At 45.0% G+C, this 15701-nt stretch overlaps 1 protein-coding gene across 1 annotated transcript in view; it reads left to right on the top strand.

Annotated features, from left to right (window-relative positions):
• The first annotated feature begins 1884 nt into the window (after positions 1-1884).
• Positions 1885-15701, top strand: part of LOC135536902 (unconventional myosin-XV-like) — a 192614-nt gene continuing 178797 nt past the window's right edge. The window contains 7 exon segments of the mRNA XM_064963124.1: positions 1885-1891; positions 2166-2223; positions 3002-3125; positions 4638-4733; positions 8600-8731; positions 8949-9074; positions 11207-11284. Of these exon segments, the coding sequence (XP_064819196.1) occupies positions 1885-1891; positions 2166-2223; positions 3002-3125; positions 4638-4733; positions 8600-8731; positions 8949-9074; positions 11207-11284 (621 nt within the window).

Genomic DNA, 15701 nt, shown 5'->3' with positions numbered 1-15701 from the left:
ATACACACTGTGTTTAATGGAGGGTCTGGTACAATGACCTGTTATAATGACCTGTTATATACACACTGTGTTTAATGGAGGGTCTGGTACAATGACCTGTTATATACTCACTGTGTTTAATGGAGGGTCTGGTACAATGACCTGTTATAATGACCTGTTATAATGACCTGTTATATACACACTGTGTTTAATGGAGGGTCTGGTACAATGACCTGTTATAATGACCTGTTATATACTCACTGTGTCTAATGGAGGGTCTGGTACAATGACCTGTTATAATGACCTGTTATAATGACCTGTTATAATGACCTGTTATATACTCACTGTGTTTAATGGAGGGTCTGGTACAATGACCTGTTATAATGACCTGTTATATACTCACTGTGTCTAATGGAGGGTCTGGTACAATGACCTGTTATAATGACCTGTTATATACTCACTGTGTTTAATGGAGGGTCTGGTACAATGACCTGTTATAATGACCTGTTATATACACACTGTGTCTAATGGAGGGTCTGGTACAATGACCTGTTATATACTCACTGTGTCTAATGGAGGGTCTGGTACAATGACCTGTTATAATGACCTGTTATATACACACTGTGTTTAATGGAGGGTCTGGTACAATGACCTGTTATATACACACTGTGTCTAATGGAGGGTCTGGTACAATGACCTGTTATAATGACCTGTTATAATGACCTGTTATATACACACTGTGTCTAATGGAGGGTCTGGTACAATGACCTGTTATAATGACCTGTTATATACACACTGTGTTTAATGGAGGGTCTGGTACAATGACCTGTTATATACACACTGTGTCTAATGGAGGGTCTGGTACAATGAACTGTTATAATGACCTGTTATATACACACTGTGTTTAATGGAGGGTCTGTTATAATGACCTGTTATAATGACCTGTTATATACACACTGTGTCTAATGGAGGGTCTGGTACAATGACCTGTTATAATGACCTGTTATATACACACTGTGTCTAATGGAGGGTCTGGTACAATGACCTGTTATAATGACCTGTTATAATGACCTGTTATATACACACTGTGTCTAATGGAGGGTCTGGTACAATGACCTGTTATAATGACCTGTTATAATGACCTGTTATATACTCACTGTGTCTAATGGAGGTAACTAAGGTCAATTGCTGTTGACCTTCAGAGAGGAAGACATATAGATTGGTACCATGATAAACCCTTTAAGGAGAGAGCGAGGAAGACATATAGATTGGTTCCATGATAAACCCTTTAAGGAGAGAGCGAGGAAGACATATAGATTGGTTCCATGATAAACCCTTTAAGGAGAGAGAGAGGAAGACATATAGATTGGTTCCATGATCAACCCTTTAAGGAGAAAGAGAGGAAGACATATATATTGGTTCCATGATAAACCCTTTAAGGAGAGAGAGAGGAAGACATATATATTGGTTCCATGATAAACCCTTTAAGGAGAGAGAGAGGAAGACATATAGATTGGTTCCATGATAAACCCTTTAAGGAGAGAGAGAGAGGAAGACATATAGATTGGTACCATGATAAACCCTTTAAGAAGAGAGAGAGAGGAAGACATATAGATTTGTACCATGATAAACCCTTTATGGAGAGAGAGAGAGGAAGACATATAAATTGGTACCATGATAAACCCTTTAAGGAGAGAGAGAGGAAGACATATAGATTGGTTCCATTATAAACCCTTTAAGGAGAGAGAGGAAGACATATAGATTGGTACCATGATAAACCCTTTAAGGAGAGAGAGAGGAAGACATATAGATTGGTACCATGATAAACCCTTTAAGGAGAGAGAGAGGAAGACATATAGATTGGTACCATGATAAACCCTTTAAGGAGAGAGAGAGGAAGACATAATGATTGGTACCATGATAAACCCTTTAAGGAGAGAGAGAGGAAGACATATAGATTGGTTCCATGATAAACCCTTTAAGGAGAGAGAGAGGAAGACATATAGATTGGTTCCATGATAAACCCTTTAAGGAGAGAGAGAAACTCAAGACGAAAACATTTGACAGTGCAAATTTAAAGAAGAGTATAACTTTCCTTTGATTGGTTGTGATGAGTTGTGTTCCACCAATCCGAGCTGTGTGTTCTATTGGTAACTAACTGACCTCTCTGTGTTATGTCTCTCCAGGAGACCATGAGGAGAAGATCTACACCCCTCTGACGGTTGAGAGTGCTGTAGACGCCAGGTAGGAACCACAGATAATACACCCTAACTTCACTACAACTCCCAGCATGCACTCTTCAGCGTGATGTAGACGCCAGGTAGTAACCACAGATAATACACCCTAACTTCACTACAACTCCCAGCATGCACTCTTCAGCGTGCTGTAGACGCCAGGTAGGAACCAAAGATAATACACCCTAACTTCACTACAACTCCCAGCATGCACTCTTCAGCGTGCTGTAGACGCCAGGTAGGAACCACAGATAATACACCCTAACTTCACTACAACTCCCAGCATGCACTCTTCAGCGTGCTGTAGACGCCAGGTAGGAACCACAGATAATACACCCTATCTTCACTGCAACTCCCAGCATGCACTCTTCAGCGTGCTGTAGACGCCAGGTAGGAATCACAGATAATACACCCTAACTTCACTACAACCCCCAGCATGCACTCTTCAGCGTGCTGTAGACGCCAGGTAGGAACCACAGATAATACACCCTAACTTCACTACAACTCCCAGCATGCACTCTTCAGCGTGCTGTAGACGCCAGGTAGGAACCACAGATAATACACTCTAACTTCACTACAACTCCTGTAGACATGCCACTTGTTAATCTGTCTGTCTGTCTGTCTGTCTGTCTGTCTGTCTGTCTGTCTGTCTGTCTGTCTGTCTGTCTGTCTCGCTCTCTCTCGCTCTCTCTCGCTCTCTCTCGCTCTCTCGCGCTCTCTCGCTCTCTCTCGCTCTCTCTCGCTCTCTCCTGCTCTCTCTTGCTCTCTCCTGCTCTCTCCTGCTCCAGAGATGCTGTTGCCAAGATCCTGTACTCTCTGTTGTTCCACTGGCTGACTGAGAGGATTAATGGACAGGTGTATCCTCGACATCACGCTCTGTCAATATCTGTGCTGGATATATATGGCTTTGAGGTACTCCACTTTATCCTTCCCTCCATCTCTCTCTCCCTCCGTCTGTCCCTCCGTCTGTCCCACCATCTCTATCTCCCTATGTCTGTCCCTCCATATCTCTCTCCCTCTGTCTGTCCCTCCATATCTCTCTCCCTCTGTCTGTCCCTCCATCTCTATCTCCCTCTGTCTGTCCCTCCATCTCTATCTCCCTCTGTCTGTCCCTCCATATCTCTCTCTCCCTCCGTCTGTCCCTCCATCTCTATCTCCCTCTGTCTGTCCCTCCATATCTCTCTCCCTCCGTCCCTCCACCTCTCTCTCCCTCTGTCTGTCCCTCCACCTCTCTCTCTCCCTCCATCCCTCCATCTTTCTCTCCCTCTGTCTGTCCCTCCATCTCTCTCCCTCTGTCTGTCCCTCCATCTCTCTCCCTCTCTGTCCCTCCATCTCTCTCCCTCTGTCCCTCCATCTCTCTCCCTCTCTGTCGCTCCATCTCTCCCCTCTGTCTGTCCCTCCATCTCTCTCCCTCCGTCCCTCCAACTATCTTCCTCTGTCCGTCCCTCCATCTCTCTCCCTCTGTCTGTCCCTCCATCTCTCTCCCTCCGTCCCTCCAACTATCTTCCTCTGTCCGTCCCTCCATCTCTCTCCCTCCATCCCTCCAACTCTCTTCCTCTGTCTGTCCCTCCATCTCTCTCTGTCTGTCTGTCCCTCCATCTCTCTCCTCTGTCTGTCCCTCCATCTCTCTCCCTCTGTCTGTCCCTCCATCTCTCCCTCTGTCCCTCCATCTCTCTCCCTCTGTCCCTTCAACTCTCTCCTCTGTCTGTCCCTCCATCTCTTTCCCTCTGTCTGTCCCTCCATCTCTCTCCCTCCGTCCCTCCAACTCTCTTCCTCTGTCTGTCCCTCCATCTCTCTCCCTCTGTCCCTCCAACTCTCTTCCTCTGTCTGTCCCTCCATCTCTCTCCCTCCGTCCCTCCATCTCTCTCCCTCTGTCTGTCCCTCCAACTCTCTCCCTCTGTCTGTCCCTCCATCTCTCTCCCTCTGTCTGTCCCTCCATCTCTCTCCCTCTGTCTGTCCCTCCATCTCTCTCCCTCCGTCCCTCCAACTCTCTCCCTCCGTCCCTCCAACTCTCTCCCTCCGTCCCTCCAACTCTCTCCCTCTCCCTCCCTCCCTCCCTCCCTCCCTCCCTCCCTCCCTCCCTCCCTCCCTCCCTCCCTCCCTCCCTCCCTGCCTAGTTAAATAAAGGTTAAATTATTATAATATATACTACTTTACCTTGCTAATTACTTAATTAACTCAGGAACACATGGGTGTGGAAGCATCTGCTTTCAATATACATTGTATCCCTCATTAACTTGTGTTTCCATTATTCTGTCAGTTAGCTGTATCTAACCCAGTATCTCTGTCTCCTCCAGGACCTTCAACATCTCTGTCATTATTCTGTCAGTTAGCTGTATCTAACCCAGTATCTCTGTCTCCTCCAGGACCTTCAACATCTCTGTCATTTAGCTGTATCTAACCCCGTATCTCTGTCTCCTCCAGGACCTGTCCTTCAACAGCTTTGAGCAGCTGTGTATTAACTATGCTAATGAGTACCTGCAGTTCTTCTTCAATAGGATCGTCTTCAGACAGGAGCAGGTGAGGGTTGTTATGTGTTATTATGCGTTATGAAGCCTGTATGAAGCCTATTTGTCATCTGCCTGTCAGGAGAAGTACATCAGGGAGCAGATCCTCTGGCAGGATGTCCTGTTATAATTGTTAGTATGCCTTATGAAGCCTTATGAAGCCTTGAGGATCAGCGTGTTACCTACCCTTACCACTTGGAGCAGCCCGTCAGGAAGTCCAGGATCCAGTTGCAGAGGGAGGTGTTTAGTCTCAGGGTTCTTAGCTTAGTGATGAGCTTTGAGACTCTATGGTGTTGAATGCTGAGCTGTAGTCAATGAATAGCATCCTCACATAGGTGTTCCTTTTGTCCAGGTGGGGAAGGGCAGTGTGGAGTGCAATAGAGATTGGATCATCTGTGGATCTGTTTGGGCGGTATGTGAATTGGAGTGGGTCTAGGGTTTCTGGGATAATGGAGTTGATGTTGATGACCAGCCTTTCAAAGCACTTCATGGCTACAGATGTGAGTGCTACGGGTCGTTAGTCATTTAGGCAGGTTATCTTGGTGTTCTTGGGTACAGGGACTATGGTGGTCTGCTTGAAACATGTTGGTATTACAGACTCGGTCAGGGAGAGGTTGAAAATGTCAGTGAAGACACGTGCCAGTTGGTCAGCGCATGGTCACAGTACACTCTGAGTACTCGTCCTGGTAATCTGTCTGACTCTGTGTCCTTGTGAATGTTGACCTGTTTAAAGGTCTTACTCACATCGGCTATGGAGAGCGTGATCACACAGTCTTCAGTAACAGCTGGTGCTCTCGTGCCTGTTTCAGCGTTATTTGCCTTGAAGCGAGCATAGAAGTGGTTTAGCTCGTCTGGTAGGCTCGTGTCACTGGGCAGTTCTCGGCTGTGCTTCCCTTTGTAGTCTGTAATGGTTTGTAAGTCCTGCCACATCCGACGAGCATCAGAGCCGGTGTAGTAGGATTTGATCTTAGTCCTGTATTGACGCTTTGCCTGTTTGATGGTTCGTCGCAGGACATAGCAGGATTTCTTGTAAGCTTCCGGGTTACAGTCCCGCTCCTTGAAAGTGGCAGCTCTAGCCTTTAGCTCAGTGCGGATGTTGCCTGTAATCCATGGCTTCTGGTTGGGGTATGTACGCCCAGTCACTGTGAGGACGATGTCATCGATGCACTGATGAAGCCAGTGACTGATGTGGTGTACTCCTCAATGCCATCGGCAGAATCCCGTAACATGTTCCAGTCTGAGCAAAACAGTCCTGCAGTTTAGCATCTGCTTCATCTGACCATTTTTTTATCGACAGTCACTGGTGCTTCCTGCCTTAATTTTTGCTTATAAGCAGGAATCAGGAGCATAGCGTTATGGTCAGATTTGCCAAATGGAGGGAGAGGGAGAGGTTTGTATGCGTCTCTGTGTGTGGAGTAAAGGTGGTCTAGAATTTCCCCCCTCTGGTTGCACATCTAACATGCTGATAGAAATGATGTAAAACAGATTTAAGTTTCCCTGCATTAAAGTCCCCGGCCACTAGGAGCGCCACCTCTGGATGAGCGGTGTCCTGTTTGCTTATGGTGGAATACAGCTCATTGAGTGAGGTCTTAGTGCCAGCATCGGTCTGTGTTGGTATGTAGACAGCTATGAAAAATACAGATGAAAACGCTCTAGGTAGATAGTGTGGTCTCCAGCTTATCATGAGATACTCTACCTCAGGCGAGCAAAACTTCCTTAGATATCCAAAACCTCGCCTGAGATAGAGTATTATAAGAGGACAGGAGACTGACATGTCTTCTATAAGAGGCAGGGTTATAAGAGGACAGGACACTGACATGTCTTCTATAAGAGACAGGGTTATTAGAGGACAGGAGACTGACATGTCTTATATAAGAGACAGGGTTATAAGAGGACAGGAGACTGACATGTCTTCTATAAGAGGCAGGGTTATTAGAGGACAGGACACTGACATATCTTATATAAGAGGCAGGGTTAAAAGAGGACAGGAGACTGACATGTCTTCTATAAGAGGCAGGGTTATAAGAGGACAGGAGACTGACATGTCTTATATAAGAGACAGGGTTATAAGAGGACAGGAGACTGACATGTCTTATATAAGAGGCAGGGTTATAAGAGGACAGGACACTGACATGTCTTCTATAAGAGACAGGGTTATAAGAGGACAGGAGACTGACATGTCTTCTATAAGAGACAGGGTTATAAGAGGACAGGAGACTGACATGTCTTATATAAGAGGCAGGGTTATAAGAGGACAGGAGACTGACATGTCTTATATAAGAGGCAGGGTTATTAGAGGACAGGACACTGACATGTCTTATGTAAGAGGCAGGGTTATAAGAGGACAGGACACTGACATGTCTTATATAAGAGGCAGGGTTATAAGAGGACAGGAGACTGGCATGTCTTATTTAAGAGGCAGGGTTATAAGAGGACAGGAGACTGACATGTCTTATATCAGATACTCATTGAAGAGCCAGGGTTATAAGAGGACAGAAGGGAGCAGATCCCCTGGCAGTATGTCCTGTTCCAAAGTGTTATGATGCGTTATGAAGCCTGTATGTCATGTGTCTGTCAGGAGGAGTACAACAGGGAGCAGATCCCCTGGCAGTATGTCCTGTTCCAAAGTGTTATAATGCGTTATGAAGCCTGTATGTCATGTGTCTGTCAGGAGGAGTACAACAGGGAGCAGATCCCCTGGCAGTATGTCCTGTTCCAAAGTGTTATAATGCGTTATGAAGCCTGTATGTCATGTGTCTGTCAGGAGGAGTACAACAGGGAGCAGATCCCGTGGCAGTATGTCCTGTTCCAAAGTGTTATAATGCGTTATGAAGCCTGTATGTCATGTGTCTGTCAGGAGGAGTACAACAGGGAGCAGATCCCCTGGCAGTATGTCCTGTTCCAAAGTGTTATGATGCGTTATGAAGCCTGTATGTCATGTGTCTGTCAGGAGGAGTACAACAGGGAGCAGATCCCCTGGCAGTATGTCCTGTTCCAAAGTGTTATAATGCGTTATGAAGCCTGTATGTCATGTGTCTGTCAGGAGGAGTACAACAGGGAGCAGATCCCCTGGCAGTATGTCCTGTTCCAAAGTGTTATGATGCGTTATGAAGCCTGTATGTCATGTGTCTGTCAGGAGGAGTACAACAGGGAGCAGATCCCGTGGCAGTATGTCCTGTTCCAAAGTGTTATAATGCGTTATGAAGCCTGTATGTCATGTGTCTGTCAGGAGGAGTACAACAGGGAGCAGATCCCTGGCAGTATGTCCTGTTCCAAAGTGTTATGATGCGTTATGAAGCCTGTATGTCATGTGTCTGTCAGGAGGAGTACAACAGGGAGCAGATCCCGTGGCAGTATGTCCTGTTCCAAAGTGTTATAATGCGTTATGAAGCCTGTATGTCATGTGTCTGTCAGGAGGAGTACAACAGGGAGCAGATCCCCTGGCAGTATGTCCTGTTCCAAAGTGTTATGATGCGTTATGAAGCCTGTATGTCATGTGTCTGTCAGGAGGAGTACAACAGGGAGCAGATCCCCTGGCAGTATGTCCTGTTCCAAAGTGTTATAATGCGTTATGAAGCCTGTATGTCATGTGTCTGTCAGGAGGAGTACAACAGGGAGCAGATCCCCTGGCAGTATGTCCTGTTCCAAAGTGTTATGATGCGTTATGAAGCCTGTATGTCATGTGTCTGTCAGGAGGAGTACAACAGGGAGCAGATCCCGTGGCAGTATGTCCTGTTCCAAAGTGTTATAATGCGTTATGAAGCCTGTATGTCATGTGTCTGTCAGGAGGAGTACAACAGGGAGCAGATCCCGTGGCAGTATGTCCTGTTCCAAAGTGTTATGATGCGTTATGAAGCCTGTATGTCATGTGTCTGTCAGGAGGAGTACAACAGGGAGCAGATCCCGTGGCAGGACATCCCATTCAGCGACAACCAGTCCTGCATCGACCTCATCTCCTCTAAGCCCCATGGGATACTGAAGATCCTGGATGACCAGAGCTGCTTTCCCCAGGTACACACACAAACACGCGCACACACACACACACACACACACACACACACACACACACACACACTGACAGACACATACATACACACACACACACACACACACACACACACACACACACACACACACACACACACACACACACATACACATACACACGCACAGACACACACTTTACTGTGCTCAGTCATTGGTTAATGCTCTGTTCCTCTGTTGCTAGGCGACAGACCACACCTTCCTCCAGAAGTGTCATTATCACCATGGTAACAACAAGATCTACCTGAAGCCAAAGATGCCCCTCCCAGAATTCACCATCAAACACTTCGCTGGCCCGGTCACCTACCAGGTACACACACACACACATATACACATCTGCCAGGTACACACACACTCCTGCCAGGTACACACACACACACCTGCCAGGTAACACACCTATAGTTGTGGGTAGTGTGTATGTAGTGAATCCCAGTGAGACCCAACAGGATGAGAGCAGAATCAGCTTCCCCAACGCAGCTCGCTGGTTGGATGATGTTCCCATTTATTGTGAATATTAAAAGATCCATAAAAAACTCAAATGAAAAGCCTTTGGTGAACTAACACTCATCCTTACCAGCATGGTAAACTAACACTCCTCCTAACTAGCATGGTGAACTAACACTCCTCCTTACCAGCCTGGTGAACTAACACTCCTCCTTACTAGCATGGTAAACTAACACTCCTCCTTACCAGCCTGGTGAACTAACACTCCTCCTAACTACCATGGTGAACTAACACTCCTCCTTACCAGCCTGGTGAACTAACACTCCTCCTTACTAGCATGGTGAACTAACACTCCTCCTAACTACCATGGTGAACTAACACTCCTCCTTACCAGCCTGGTGAACTAACACTCCTCCTTACCAGCCTGGTGAACTAACACTCCTCCTTACTAGCATGGTGAACTAACACTCCTCCTAACTAGCATGGTGAACTAACACTCCTCCTTACCAGCATGGTGAACTAACACTCCTCCTAACTAGCATGGTAAACTAACACTCCTCCTTACTAGCATGGTGAACTAACACTCCTCCTAACTAGCATGGTGAACTAACACTCATCCTAACTAGCATGGTGAACTAACACTCCTCCTTACTAGCATGGTGAACTAACACTCCTCCTAACTAGCATGGTGAACTAACACTCCTCCTTACTAGCATGGTGAACTAACACTCCTCCTTACTAGCATGGTGAACTAACACTCATCCTTACCAGCATGGTGAACTAACACTCCTCCTTACCAGCATGGTGAACTAACACTCCTCCTTACCAGCATGGTGAACTAACACTCATCCTAACTAGCATGGTGAACTAACACTCCTCCTAACTAGCATGGTGAACTAACACTCCTCCTTACCAGCATGGTGAACTAACACTCCTCCTAACTAGCCTGGTGAACTAACACTCCTCCTAACTAGCATGGTGAACTAACACTCCTCCTTACTAGCTTGGTGAACTAACACTCCTCCTTACTAGCTTGGTGAACTAACACTCCTCCTTACTAGCATGGTGAACTAACACTCCTCCTAACTACCATGGTGAACTAACACTCCTCCTTACTAGCATGGTGAACCAACACTCCTCCTTACCAGCATGGTGAACTAACACTCCTCCTAACTAGCATGGTGAACTAACACTCCTCCTAACTAGCATGGTGAACAAACACTCATCCTAACTAGCATGGTGAACTAACACTCCTCCTAACTAGCATGATGAACTAACACTCCTCCTTACCAGCATGGTGAACTAACACTCCTCCTAACTAGCATGGTGAACTAACACTCCTCCTTACCAGCATGGTGAACTAACACTCCTCCTAACCAGCATGGTGAACTAACACTCCTCCTAACTAGCATGGTGAACTAACACTCCTCCTAACCAGCATGGTGAACTAACACTCCTCCTAACCAGCATGGTGAACTAACACTCCTCCTTACACACAGTAAATGAGACAGACCAAAACATCCCATATTACCCAACACAGTAAATGAGACAGACCAAAACATCCCATATTACCCAACACAGTAAATGAGACAGACCAAAACATCCCATATTACCCAACACAGTAAATGAGACAGACCAAAACATCCCATATTACCCAACACAGTAAATGAGACCGACCAAAACATCCCATATTACCCAACACAGTAAATGAGACAGACCAAAACATCCCATATAACCCAACACAGTAAATGAGACAGACCAAAACATCCCATATTACCCAACACAGTAAATGAGACAGACCAAAACATCCCATATTACCCAACACAGTAAATGAGACCGACCAAAACATCCCATATTACCCAACACAGTAAATGAGACAGACCAAAACATCCCATATTACCCAACACAGTAAATGAGACAGACCAAAACAGATCCGACAGTCGATGGCTTTACAATATGGTTTCTTCCTGCTCTATACCTTCTGTCATCTCTCTGTAGGTTCACAAGTTTCTGGATAAGAACTACGACCAGGTTGGACAGCAGGTTCTCGATCTGTTCAGCCACAGCAAGAACAAGGTAGGAGGGGTCAGGGGTTAGAGGTTAGGGGTTAGAACTACGACCAGGTTGGACAGCAGGTTCTCGATCTGTTCAGCCACAGCAAGAACAAGGTAGGAGGGGTTAGGGGTTAGAGGTTAGGGGTTAGGGGTTAGAACTACGACCAGGTTGGACAGCAGGTTCTCGATCTGTTCAGCAAGAACAAGGTAGGAGAGGTAGGGGTTAGGGGTTAGGGGTTAGAACAAGGACCAGGTTGGACAGCAGGTTCTCGATCTGTTCAGCAAGAACAAGGTAGGAGGGTTAGGGGTTAGAACTACCACCAGGTTGGACAGCAGGTTGTCGATCTGTTCAGCAAGAACAAGGTAGGAGGGTTAGGGGTTAGAACTACCACCAGGTTGGACAGCAGGTTCTCGATCTGTTCAGCCACAGCAAGAACAAGGTAGGAGGGTTAGGGGTTAGGGGTTAGAATTAGTCATGTAATGGTGTTATTAAACTAAACCAGACAATAGTTGATCTATTTACCTAGTCGTAAATCATTTGGGCTGCAGGTGATAATGCTTATTGCTAACAGCACATCTGATAATATAGACCATAGGCTAGATGCATGGTACAATATATTTGTAATAAACATGATTTCTACCAATATGTTACCTGGCACCTTTCTGGAGGGGGTTTATTTTCTTTAATTCTGGAGTAGAATTTCCTTTTAAAAAGTCACCAGAACTGAGCTTCCTGCCACATACAGTTGAGTAATTAATTTTTTTTTTTCAACCACTCTACAACTTTTTGTTAACAAACTATAGTTTTGGCAAGTCGGTTAGGACATCTACTTTGTGCATGACACAAGTCATTTTTCCAACAATTGTTTAAAGAAAGAGGTTATTTCACTTATAATTCACTCTATCATAATTCCGGTGGGTCAGAAGTTTACATACACTTTAGAAGCTTCTGATAGGCTAATTGACATCATTTGAGTCAATTGGAGGTGTACCTGTGGATGTATTTCAAGGCCTACCATCAAACTCAGTGCCTCTTTGCTTGACATCATGGGAAAATCAAAAGAAATAAGCCAAGACCTCAGAAGAATTTGTAGACCTTTACAAGCCTGCTTCATCATTGGGAGCAATTTCCAAACGCCTGAATGTACCACGTTCATCTGTACAAACAATAGTACACAAGTATAAACACCATGGGACCACGCAGCAGTCATACCGCTCAGGAAGGAGACACGTACTGTCTCCTAGAGATGAATGTACTTTGGTGTGAAAAGTGAAAATCAATCCAAGAACAACAGCAAAGGACCTTGTGAAGATGCTGGACAAAACAGGTGCAAAAGTAGCTATATCCTCAGTAAAACGAGTCCTATATCGACATGAAAGCCCGCTCAGCAAGGAAGAAGCCACTGCTCCATAACCGCCATAAAAAAGCTAGACTACGGTTTGCAACTGAACATGGGGACAAAGATCACACTTTTTGGAGAAATGTCCTCTGGTCTGATGAAACAAAAATAGAACTGTTTGGCCAAAATGACCATTGTTATGTTTGGAGGAAAATGGGGGAGGCTTGCACGCCGAGGAACACCATCCCAACCGTGAAGCACGGGGGTGGCAGCGTCATGTTGTGGGGGTGCTTTGCTGCAGGAGGGACTGGTACACTTAACAAAATAGTTGGCATCATGAGGGGGGAAAATTATGTGAATATATTGAAGCAACATCTCAAGACATCAGTCAGGAAGTTAAAGCTTGGTCACAAATGGGTCTTCCAGATGGACAATGACCCCAAGCATACTTCCAAAGTTGTGGCAAAATGGCTTAAGGACAACAAGGTCAAGGTATTGGAATGGCCATCACAAAGCACTGACCTCAATCCAATAGAAAATGTGTGGGCAGAACTGAAAAGGCGTGTGTGAGCAAGGAGGCCTACTAACCTGACTCAATTACACCAGCTCTGTCAGGAGGAATGGGCCAAAATTCACCCAATTTATTGTGGGAAGCTTGTGGAAGGCAAACCAAAATGTTTCACCCAAATAAAACAATTTAAAGGCAATGCTACCAAATACAAATTGAGTGTATGTAAAATTCTGAGCCACTGGGAATGTGATGAAAGAAATAAAAGCTGAAATAAATCATTCTCTCAACTATTATTCTGACATTTCACATTCTTAAAATCAAGTGGTGATCCTAACTGACCTAAGACAGTGAATGCTTACTAGGATTAAATGTCTGGAATTGTGAAAAACTGATTTTAAATGTATTTGGCTAAGGTGTATGTAAACTTTCAAAGTGTAAAAATGATCAGGGGGAGGACCCCGGACCCCCTCAGCAAGGAGAATTGTTCAATCTCACAGTTTAATATATGTACAAAACGAACCTATTTCCCTAAAAGCATGATGGTCATGACTTTCTTACGTGAAAGGGAAGGTTAACTTGGCCCAATCCATCTGAGATCAGCCATGGGATTTTGTTGTTGCTTTTATCCCTGTCTCCAGATCAGTCCATGAATTATACTAATGAGCAAACATTCCACAACTGCAGGTGGCAGTAAATCACTGTTCAGACAACATCCTCCTCCAGGGATAGGTAATTCACTAACCTGGTCTTTATACCTGTTCAGACTATATCCTCCAGGGATAGGTAATTCACTAACCTGGTCTTTATACCTGTTCAGACAACATCCTCCAGGGATAGGTAATTCACTAACCTGGTCTTTATACCTGTTCAGACTATATCCTCCAGGGATAGGTAATTCACTAACCTGGTCTTTAAACCTGTTCAGACAACATCCTCCAGGGATAGGTAATTCACTAACCTGGTCTTTATACCTGTTCAGACTATATCCTCCAGGGATAGGTAATTCACTAACCTGGTCTTTATACCTGTTCAGACAACATCCTCCAGGGATAGGTAATTCACTAACCTGGTCTTTATACCTGTTCAGACTATATCCTCCAGGGATTAATTCACTAACCTGGTCTTTATACCTGTTCAGACAACATCCTCCAGCGATAGGTAATTCACTAACCTGGTCTTTATACCTGTTCAGACAACATCCTCCAGGGATAGGTAATTCACTAACCTGGTCTTTATACCTGTTCAGACAACATCCTCCATGGATAGGTAATTCACTAACCTGGTCTTTATACCTGGTCAGACAACATCCTCCAGGGATAGGTAGGTAATTCACTAACCTGGTCTTTATACCTGTTCAGACAACATCCTCCAGGGATAGGTCCTCCAGGGAATTCACTAACCTGGTCTTTATACCTGGTCAGACAACATCCTCCAGGGATAGGTAATTCACTAACCTGGTCTTTATACCTGTTCAGACTATATCCTCCAGGGATAGGTAATTCACTAACCTGGTCTTTATACCTGTTCAGACAACATCCTCCAGGGATAGGTAATTCACTAACCTGGTCTTTATACAACTGGGATTAATTCAGAACCTGGTCTTTATATCCTCCAGGGATAGGTAATTCACTAACCTGGTCTTTATACCTGTTCAGACAACATCCTCCAGGGATAGGTAATTCACTAACCTGGTCTTTATACCTGTTCAGACAACATCCTCCAGGGATAGGTAATTCACTAACCTGGTCTTTATACCTGTTCAGACAATATCCTCCAGGGATAGGTAATTCACTAACCTGGTCTTTATACCTGTTCAGACAATATCCTCCAGGGATAGGTAATTCACTAACCTGGTCTTTATACCTGTTCAGACAACATCCTCCAGGGATAGGTAATTCACTAACCTGGTCTTTATACCTGTTCAGACAACATCCTCCAGGGATAGGTAATTCACTAACCTGGTCTTTATACCTGTTCAGACAACATCCTCCAGGGATATCCTCCAGGGATAAATTCACTCACCTGGTCTTTATACCTGTTCAGACTATATCCTCCAGGGATAGGTAATTCACTAACCTGGTCTTTATACCTCCTCCAGTTAATTCACTACCTGGTCTTTAACCTGTCCTCCAGGGATAGGTAATTCACTAACCTGGTCTTTATACCTGTTCAGACTAACCTATCCTCCAGGGATAGGTAATTCACTAACCTGGTCTTTATACCTGTTCAGACAACATCCTCCAGGGATAGGTAATTCACTAACCTGGTCTTTATACCTGTTCAGACTATATCCTCCAGGGATAGGTAATTCACTAACCTGGTCTTTATACCTGTTCAGACAACATCCTCCAGGGATAGGTAATTCACTAACCTGGTCTTTATACCTGTTCAGACTATATCCTCCAGGGATAGGTAATTCACTAACCTGGTCTTTATACCTGTTCAGACAACATCCTCCAGCGATAGGTAATTCACTAACCTGGTCTTTATACCTGTTCAGACAACATCCTCCAGGGATAGGTAATTCACTAACCTGGTCTTTATACCTGTTCAGACAACATCCTCCATGGATAGGTAATTCACTAACC

The sequence above is a fragment of the Oncorhynchus masou genome, unplaced genomic scaffold (assembly GCF_036934945.1).
Source record: "Oncorhynchus masou masou isolate Uvic2021 unplaced genomic scaffold, UVic_Omas_1.1 unplaced_scaffold_682, whole genome shotgun sequence".
NCBI lineage: Eukaryota > Metazoa > Chordata > Actinopteri > Salmoniformes > Salmonidae > Oncorhynchus > Oncorhynchus masou.
This window is presented reverse-complemented; position numbering and strand designations above follow the sequence as displayed.